This window comes from Colobus angolensis, unplaced genomic scaffold (assembly GCF_000951035.1).
Source record: "Colobus angolensis palliatus isolate OR3802 unplaced genomic scaffold, Cang.pa_1.0 Scaffold517, whole genome shotgun sequence".
Lineage (NCBI taxonomy): Eukaryota > Metazoa > Chordata > Mammalia > Primates > Cercopithecidae > Colobus > Colobus angolensis.
Genome location: NW_012118677.1, coordinates 1120943 through 1131137, shown reverse-complemented (window position 1 = coordinate 1131137; position 10195 = coordinate 1120943). Strand labels below are relative to the sequence as shown.

The 10195-nt window shown below is 36.0% G+C and overlaps 1 protein-coding gene across 1 annotated transcript in view; it reads left to right on the top strand.

The window, feature by feature from the left end:
• ABCB11 (ATP-binding cassette, sub-family B (MDR/TAP), member 11) overlaps positions 1-10195 on the top strand; it is a 110037-nt gene that overhangs the window by 42487 nt on the left and 57355 nt on the right. Inside the window, exons 9-10 of the mRNA XM_011960599.1 lie at positions 909-1033; positions 5295-5469. Coding sequence (XP_011815989.1) covers positions 909-1033; positions 5295-5469 — 300 coding nt within the window. The remainder of the gene's footprint in view (positions 1-908; positions 1034-5294; positions 5470-10195) is intronic.

Here is a 10195-nt window from a genome sequence, read left to right as displayed (position 1 = left end):
AAAAAAGCCTCACTTTCCTTACTGTTACATTTTTTATTCATGTTTTATAAAATGTACATTGATGAAATAAATATATTGTTTTTTAAAACTACTATGAATACTTACTTAACTTACATCTTAGAATTTCATCTAAGATTTTGATAAGAGTTTTGCTGCTAAAAGTTTGGAAAAACTACTGGAAGATAAACTCCCTTAATCTGGGTATTATTTTTTTTTTATATTTCTGAACTAGTTGATCTTCTGCAATATTTTTCCTCTTCTTATTTATTTATCTTGTGCCAGGGGTTTCTTTGGGGGTTCATTTTGACTAGGACTCAATCCAAGTCAATTTTAGAAAAAGTAATGTGTCTACTATTAAGTACAGATGTCTTTTCATTTTCTTTTGTAAAAATGAAAACCACATAGTTGAGCATCTCCAACTGAGTGAAAATGAATTTTCTTTTCTGGAATCATCTGGAATCATCTCTCAACATCATGCCTATACTCTATATGTTATATGCCATATATTAGACCCAGTCATTATATCTGCATGTGTCTCTGGCGTTTGTCTATAAATTATGCAATGGCCATTGGCTAATAGCAATGAACTATGACATGGTCTAAGTTAACACTTTATTAGTATAATGACTGAAACACTTTAGTCTCACAGAATGTCCTATTTGGAACTTATTCTGTGAGGAGGTTCTTCCTTTTAGTAGGGTCATTTTGATATATTAACAAACAAACAACCCTGAATGAAGCTTACCATAGACCAAATCTGGACCAGATTTCTTCCTCCTGTCAATGATGTTACAGTGAGAATCTGATATTGTATTAAACCATGCCACATGCTAAATGAATCTAAATGACAGACTGACTTACCTAATTTCTTGGACTTCGCATTTTCTTTTCTTCTTTTTGATTTTTAGAGTGTGTCCAAGTTTACAGACTATGAACTGAGGGCCTATGCCAAAGCAGGGGTGGTGGCTGATGAAGTCATTTCATCAATGAGAACGGTGGCTGCTTTTGGTGGTGAGAAAAAAGAGGTTGAAAGGTTGGTTAATTGGGATCTGATTCTTTCCCTAATTTCATCAATCAGTGTAGTACCCTGAATCTCTCAGTCTGTGCAAAGTGGCTGACCCACCTTGGTCTACAGCCTCCAGAGGAAGTACTTGTTCAAGAGGGAGCTAAGCAGAGAGATTTAGATTGGTCAAAGCACTATAAGAAGTCCCAAACCTTTAGCAGTATGTTTTTAAAGATGTTGCAGTTGGTAATTTTTAGAAAGCCAACTTAGAGTACATATTTATTTCAAACTCTGATGGTATTTATGTACACATATTATACCTCATATCAGTCTATAATGCTGTTTGCTGTCATTAAAGAAAAGCCTACATGAGACATTACAACTGATACCACAGAAGTACAAAGGATCATAAGAGACTACTAAAAACAAATGCCAACAAATTGGATGACCTAGAAGAAATGGATAAATTCCTAGAAAAATACAACCTACCAAGGTTGAATCATGGAAAAATAAAGAGAAATACATCTGAACATACCAATAATGAGTAAGGAGATTGAATCAGTAATAATAAGTCTTCCATGAAAGAAAAGCCCAGAACCTGATAGTTTCACTGCTGAATTTTACCAGACATTTAAAGAAAAACTAGTACCAGTCCTCCTCAAATTCTTCCACAAAATTAAAGAGGAGGAAATACTTCACACTCATTTTACAAGGCCAATATTACCTTGATACCAAAGCCAGAAAATGATACTACAAGACAATCAAAGGCCAATATCCATGATAAACATGGATGTGAAAATGCTCAACAAAAATACTAGTAAACCAAATTGAATAGCACATGAAAAGAATCATTCACCATGATCCTAGGATTTATCCCTAGGATGTAAGGATGGTTCAACATAGGCATGTCAATAAATGTAATATACCACATTAACAGAATGAAAGACAAAAACCATATAATTATCTCGATAGATGCTGAAAAATCATTTAACAAAATTCAACATCCTTTCCTGACAGAAACTCTTAACAAATTAGGTATAAAAAGAATGTACCTCAATACAATAAAGGTCACATATGACAAGCCCACAGCTAAATCATACTCAAGGGTGAGAATTTGAAAGCTTTTCCTACTAAGATAGGAACAAGACAAAAATACCCATTCTTGCCATTTCTTATGCAACCACAAAAGACCTTGAACAGCAAAAGCAATCCTGAACAAGAAGAACAAAGCTGGAGGCATCATGTTACCTGATCTCAAAATCTACTAGAAAGTAGTAGATTATTATTAGATTATTTGACTATTTGATTACTATAGTAATCAAAACAGCATGGACTGTCATAGAAACAGACACATAGACCAGTGAAAAAGAATGGAGAGCCCAGAAAGAAGTCCATGCATTTATAGTCAATTGATTTTCAATATAGAGACCAAAAACACACCATGAGGAAAGGGCAGTCTCTTCAATAAACGATGTTGGGGAAGCTAGACATTCACATGCAGAAGAATGAAATTTGATCCTTATCTCACACTATACGCAAATATCAACTCAAAATGGATTAAAATCTTCAATGTAGGATGTAAAACTGAAAAATTATTAGAAGAAAGCATACAGAAGAAGCTCTATGACATTGGTCTAGGCAATGATTTTTTTGGCACGACCACAAAAGGGCAGGTAACAAAAGCAAAAATAGACAGATGGGATTACATCAAGCTAAAAAGCTTCAGAAAGGAAACAATCAACAGAGTGAAGAGGCAATTTACAGAATGAGAGAAAATATTTGTAAACCATATATCTGATAAGGGGTTAATATCCAATACATATAAGAAACACAAACAACTCAATGACAAGAAAACACCCTGATTAAAAAATGGTCAAAAGACCTGAATAGACATTTCTCAAAAGAAAACATACAAATAGAAATATACAAAAAGAAACATACAACAGGTATGTGAAAAGATGTCACACATCACTAATCATCAAGGAAACAGAAGTCAAAACCACAATGAGATATCATCTTATATCTGTAAGAATGGCCATTATAAAAAGAAGAAAGATATACACAGATCGCTTTTGGTGAGAAAGTAAATCAGTACAGCCAAAGAGTATGGGGATTCCTCAAAAAATGGAGAATAGAACTACCATGTGATCCAGCATCCCCACTATTGGGTATATATTCAAAGGAAATGAAATCAGTATGTCAAGAGATATCTGTTCTCTTATGTTCACTGCAACATTATTCATAATAGCCAAGCTATGGAATCAACCTAAGCACCCATCAACAGACAAGTGAATTAAGAAAATATGGTGTGTGTAAATTTACATGCCACATTCAATAAAATACTATTCAGTCTTGAAAAAGAAGAAAATACTGTTACTTGCAGCAACATGATGAACCTGGAGGACATTATGTTAAGTGAAATAATCCAGGCACAGAAAAATATCCCATGATATCACTGACAGAGTTGAACTCACAGAAGCAGAGAGCAGAATGGTACTAGGGGCTTTGAGGGGGAGGGGGCAGGTAAGAGGTAAGTGTTCTCACCACATACACACACACACACACACACACACACACACACACAATGTAAGTATGTGAGGTAATATGCATGTTAATTATCTTGATTTAGCCATTCCACAATTTATACATACTTCAAACCATCATATTGTATACCACAGATATATGCAGCTTTTGTCAATTAAAAAATAATAAAGAAATGCCAGCATGATTCAAAATGCTATTTCACACATTTTTATTGAACACCTTTTTAATTAAACACATTTTATTCAGGTACCATGCTACATGTTCTTTATAAAGTCTGATAAGATTTCAATTTAGTCAAACAGGCTGGGCACGGAGGCTCACACCTGTAATCCCAGCACTTTGGAAGGCCAAGGCAGGTGGGTTGCTTGAGGCCAGGAGTTTGAGACTGGGCAACATGGCAAAACCTCATCTCTACAAAAAAATACAAAAATTAACCAGACATGGTGGTGTGCACCTGTAGTCCCAGCAACTCTGGAGGCTGAGGTGGGAGGATCACCTGATTCTGGGGAGGTTGAGGTTGCAGTGAGCTGTGATCATGCTACTGCACTCCAGCCTGGATGACAGAGTGAGACCCTGTCTCAAAAAACAAATTAGTGTTGATAAATTATAGATCATTATTCTAGAGGTTAACTCTCAATGAAAAGAAAAACCCAAATGGCCAAAATAATACTGTTGTCTAAAATGTAATTTTGTTTATTCTTTAATTTATCTGGTATTTATTGAGTACTTACTATTTGCCATGCTTTGATTTTTATAAAATAACTATCAACTGAATAGAAAATCTTACTTTATGTGTTATAGATTTGGTAAGATGGTGTTATTCTCAGTTGCTACCAAATCCACCAAGTAAAAAAGATTAATAGGATTTACAACCTCTTATTATCCTCTTTTCCCCACTTCTTTTGGTTTGTGGAGTGAGGTTCCTTATTCCTTGTAAAAAATTTCAGTACCATATTTCTTCCACCATGAAAGACATTATCTTTTATTGTCAATAAAAGAGGCGGTGTAGTGTTTTAAAAATGGTAACAAACATAGGATAGACCTTCAGTTTGTGTCCTGCAAAAGGTTAAAAGTTCTCCATGAATTCAATTCTTGAGATGTAGGAAGGTGGTTTCAGAATGCCTGAGCTATATATGAGACAATGCCCATTGTTAATGGCTAGATCATAGAATTACTGAAACCTATTATTTGCATTGGACTTCTACATAGTTTCAGTTATCCATGTCTCATGGCTGTGAACCTGACCCGTATGTCACAACACAGCATCTCAGCCACAGGGAAGATGGCTGAGTTGTAGATAAGTTGGTGCAAACACTAGTTCCAAGCCTGGGGAGCTAGAAACAAAATAGTCTGGTCTGCTTATTTGGAACCAGTTGCATTATTTTCTGATAGGGACATGTCATGTGACTCAAGGAAACACTTCAAACACAAGTAATACTAGATCTGTCTTGTTCATACATTTATGTTGAAAATTCTTTTTCTCTTGGGGCCAAGCTTACCTCACTATGCAATCCAAGCAGCAATCAGGCAGCTTTGTTAAGTATTGTCCTTTCAACATGTTTCATTGTCAGGTTAAAACAAACTTGAAAAAACTACACAAAGGTTGTTGGAGATTTTTCTTCCTAAAGTTGCTGTGTTTGGGATGATTTTATGATCATTTTGTAAAACCACTGCATCATGGCCTGTCTTAAACATTATAACTTGAGCTGTTTCTGCTGAAATTGGCTCAAATGTTTTCTCTTCACAGGTATGAGAAAAATCTTGTGTTTGCCCAGCGTTGGGGAATTAGAAAAGGGATAGTGATGGGATTCTTTACGGGATTCGTGTGGTGTCTCATCTTTTTGTGTTATGCACTGGCCTTCTGGTACGGCTCCACACTTGTCCTGGATGAAGGAGAATATACACCAGGAACCCTCGTCCAGGTACCTTGACTTATTGACCAAGACATAACATTTCCTTCTGGTATCTCAGAAAAGTCCATGGATTAGACATTTTGTTTATTATTTTGATGTCTTCAGGAAAAAAGCATCAATGATTTTATGGAGTCTGTCTGCGGAAACTAGTAATACCTTAACAAAATTTTTTTTTTTTTCCATAAGTTTTTTGGGAAACAGGTGGTATTTGGTTACATGAGTAAGTCCTTTAGTGGTGATTTGTGAGATTTTGATTCTCCCATCGCCCAAGCAGTATACACTGAACCCAAGTTGTAGTCTTTTATCCTTCACTGCCTTCCTATCCTTTTCTCCTGAGTCCCCAAATTTCATTGTATCATTCTTATGCCTTTGCATCCTCATAGCTTAGCTTCCACTTATGAGTGAGAACATACAATGTTTGGTTTTCCATTCCTGAGTTACTTCACTTAGAATAACAGTCTCCAATCCCATCCAGGTTGCTGTGAATGCCATTAATTCATTCCTTTTCTGGCTGAGTAGTATTCTATCATATATATACATATCTCACAGTTTCTTTATCCACTTGTTAATTGATGGGCATTTGGGCTAGTTCCACAGTTTTGCAATTGTAAATTGTGCTGCTATAAACATGTGTGTGCAAGTATCTCTTTTATATAATGACTTCTATTCCTCTGGGTAGATACCCACGAGTGGGATTACTGAATCAAATGGTAGTTCTATATTCAGTTATTTAAGGAATTTCCGTACTGTTTTCCATAGTTGTACTAGTTTACATTCCCACCAGCAGTGTAGAAGTGTTCCTTTTAACTGCATCCATGCCAACATCTATTATGTTTTGATTTTTTTAGTATAGCCATTCTTGCAAGAGACATTGTGGTTTTGATTTGCATATCCCTGATCATTAGTAATGTTGAGCATTTTTTTCATATGTTTGTTAGCCATTTGTATATCTTCTTCTGAGAATTGTCTATTCGTGTCCTTAGCCCACTTTTTGAGTTTGTTGTAGATTCTGGTTATTAGTTCTTTGTCAGATGTGTAGATTTTGAAGATTTTCTCGCATCATGTGGGTTGTCTGTTTACTCGCTGAGTGTTCCTGATGCTGTGAGAAAGCTCTTTAGTTTAAATCTCACCTATTTATCTTTGTTTTATTGCATTTCCTTTTGGGTTCTTGGTCATGAAATCTTTGCCTAAGCCAAAGTCCAGAAGGGTTTTTCCAATGTTATCTTCTAGAAATTTTATAGAGAAACAAGTAATACTTATACATTTTATAGTAAAGAGATGCTAAACATTTGAATTGATGAAACCCGCAATTTAATAATTTCAGATTAACTGAAGACTTTATAGTTATGAAATGATTTTCTGACTGAGTCCAAAAGAAAAAATACCATGAAAATGGAAAGTCAGTGATCTCTCAGCTAAAAATTAACAGCTCATATAACTGAGCTTTATGATAGTCCAAGATACGTACTAATAAAGGTATTTGTGAAACATAATGAGTTACTAAAATGCCAGGTCAATAACATCCTTAACTGAGCAGGTACTACAAATGTACTTTATTGCTTACTTGTGCTAAAGTAGCTAATGCCTTTAATTTTGATTGTCCTTCCAGTTATTCATTCAATAAGTAATTATTCAGCATCTACTATGTGCCAGACACTTAGAAAATGCAGGGGATTCAACAGTGAGCAACAGAAATGTGGGGTTTTCTTTTTTGCCTTGATGGAATTTACAGTTTAATGGAGAAGAAAAGCAGTAAATAAGTAACCATGTAAATGAATACAGACAAATAGAGACGTGCTACAGAGGACGGAGAACCTTGACAGTGAATAGCAGGATAACCAGGTGTGACTGGGGTCAAGGAAGGCTTCTTATCCTGCTCCCTCTCCCAAGGCCTTTCCTCCTTAGCTTATGGCTCTCTCTTGTTGCAATTGGACTCTGATCATTGTTTGAATTCTCAGCTAAATGCCACTTTCCCAGTCAGGCCTTTTACGCTCACCCATTTTTTATTCACTTTTGTGATTTGCTGTACTTTTTTTTCAAAGCACTTGTGTGACATTGAATATTTGCATTTATTTATACTTGTCCCCACCCTTTTCCACCCTCAGACAGTAAGATCTATGAGGTCAGGGAAACAAAAAATGAAATATTTGTTTCATTTGGCCTACAAGTAGATGGCGAGTAGTTTTATATCAAATTCTTGAGTAAAATTTTTTAGCTCCAGATTCTGGGTAGAGCAAACAATGAAAAATATCAAAACCTTGTAAACCAGAAATTTGCTAGTTGAAAGCTTAAAATTCATGATCTACTGCTTTAAGATAAATACATTGCCTGGGAAAATTGAGTAGGATTTTGATTTGCAAATGGAAGTGATTATCAGAGGTTAAACCATAAACATTCCAAGTCACGGACTTTATTTCATTAAACATGATAATACACAAAGAACAACCTTTTCAATTCAGTGTATCTTTGCAACATGAATGGCTGACATTTTTTGAACTTTGTTAAAGGAAATAAATATGATAATACAGGTTATTGTGTTTTATAAACTTTAAAGAGATAGTATGGATGGGAAGCATTACCAATTTTATAATTTAACCACTTCTTAACAACTTAGATACATTTTTTGCAGATTGGAAAAGCCAGTGAAGTATTGCAGGTCCAAATTGTAACTATAGTCCCTTGTCTTTATTAATCCAATTCCTCCTAAGAACTTTGACATTTACCAAACTAGGGATATCAGTAGTTGGCCTTAGTCCTAGCTGTTTATATATACTTACTACGCAAGAAGACAAGCATTGAGAAAATTTATTTTTCCCTTTGTTCCATGCCTACAAGGAGAGGATAGAGGTATACAATAATAATGGTTCAGAGGGAAAAGTGAATTGCTAAATTGAAAATCAAATAATACACAATTCCAACTGGAAGCACTTGAATAAAAAGCCCTTTGGTAACCGTCTATAGTAGGAATCCAATTTTATGGCTCTCATCTTTAAATTTTCTGCCCATTGTACAGTGAGCTACTCTAACTTTTGTAAATAATTTATTCTTTCAACTGATTATTTCTTGAGTCCTTGCTATGTGCAGGCATGGCATACTATGGGTCTCTAACACTTTAATCACTAATTATTAACCTGTTACTCCCAACATCTTTCTGTAAGTGTCTGCTTATATCTTAAGAGAAAATTTCCTTTGGGAAGATGAAATGCATTCTTTAACACTATACTCCTTGTTCTCTCTCTCTCTCTCTTTCTCTGTCTCTCTGTGTGTGTGTGTGTCTCTCTCTCTCTCTTTCAGTGAGGTCTTGGCCAAACTTCTGAGCAGCAAACTATGAAGGCTGAGTGTGCATGGGCTGAGTTGAGTGTTTTAATCCACAAAACTAATTAACAATTTGATTAATGTAGTACATTTTGTGATGCACAAAATCATCACTGGCTGCATGGTAATTGGGCATAAATGGTAAGTAGTTCACATAAGTGACTGTAATTAGTATCACTTGTACACAGAGAAAAAATACACCCTGTAGTCTGGTAGGGAAAGACGAAGGGGACCTGAATGGTGCAGAAGGTTGTTCTCTCATGACTCTCTTGAGTTTCAGAATTCATTAATAAAAATAATCACATAATGGAGAGTGACATTCATTTAGTATATACAAAGTGTAAAGCACTGAGTTATGTATTATGTAACAAAATTACTGCATGTAATGCTCTCAATCTCATTCTGTAATTGGTGTAATTATACTACCACTTAAAAATGAAATTGAGGCCATGAGGTTAAGAAATATGTGCCAAGTGACATTGAGAGGGATTTGAACTCAGGTCTCCCTGACTTTGGTGCCTATTAGCCACTGTTTTCCTGCCTCTGACTCTGTCTTCCCAGGGGCCATGGACCCGTTTTTCTCCAGCACACCCGTAGCTTGATTGTTCCACAGCAGTCTCTCTTCCCATCTCTCTGTCTACACTACTTCTGCTGTTCACAGGGCTAAAGAATATGATGTTCAGAGTGACAAGTGATGGCTTATTGGGATGTTGCTAGCTACTGTGATGGTTTGGGAATGTGCTTTTGTCCCGTCTCACTCACTCCTCCCGCTCCAGAGAGCCGTTCAAAGAGCTGGACCCCAAACTTCAATTTAGGCCTCCAGTCAGCCAGGAGTCAGCAAACTATGGCTAACAGACCAAATCCAACTCACCGCCTGTTTTTATAAATAACATTTTACTGGGACAGAGCCACGGTCATTTATTTACATATGTCTGTGGCTGCTTTTATACTACATGGCAGAGTTGAGTAATTACTTCAGAGCCCATATGACCTGAAAAGCCTAAAACACTTATTTGGCCCTTTTGCAGAAAATGTTTGCTGGCCCTGGATCTAGGGCAAATGGAAGGTTCCTTTGCTGAGGTAGGAAAAACTCCGATGCGTGTGGTCTGAAACTAAATTAGACCATAAGAAGTGTTCTGTCTGTCCCTTTACCACCTCCTAAGTGTGGGACCTCAATACTTTCTTCACTGTCAGCATCATCATCACCAACATCATTAATACCATTGAAGTGACTAGCACAGGATTAATCATCCTTACACACATTATCTCATTTGATCCTTGTAATAATCCTATGAAATATATGCTATCATTATCCCTGAGTTGCAGATGAAAAAATGGGGGCTTGAAAGATTACATAATCTGCCTATGGTAGGAACCACATGCCATAATTGAGGAAAAGGAGATGAAGAGAGAATTTTTT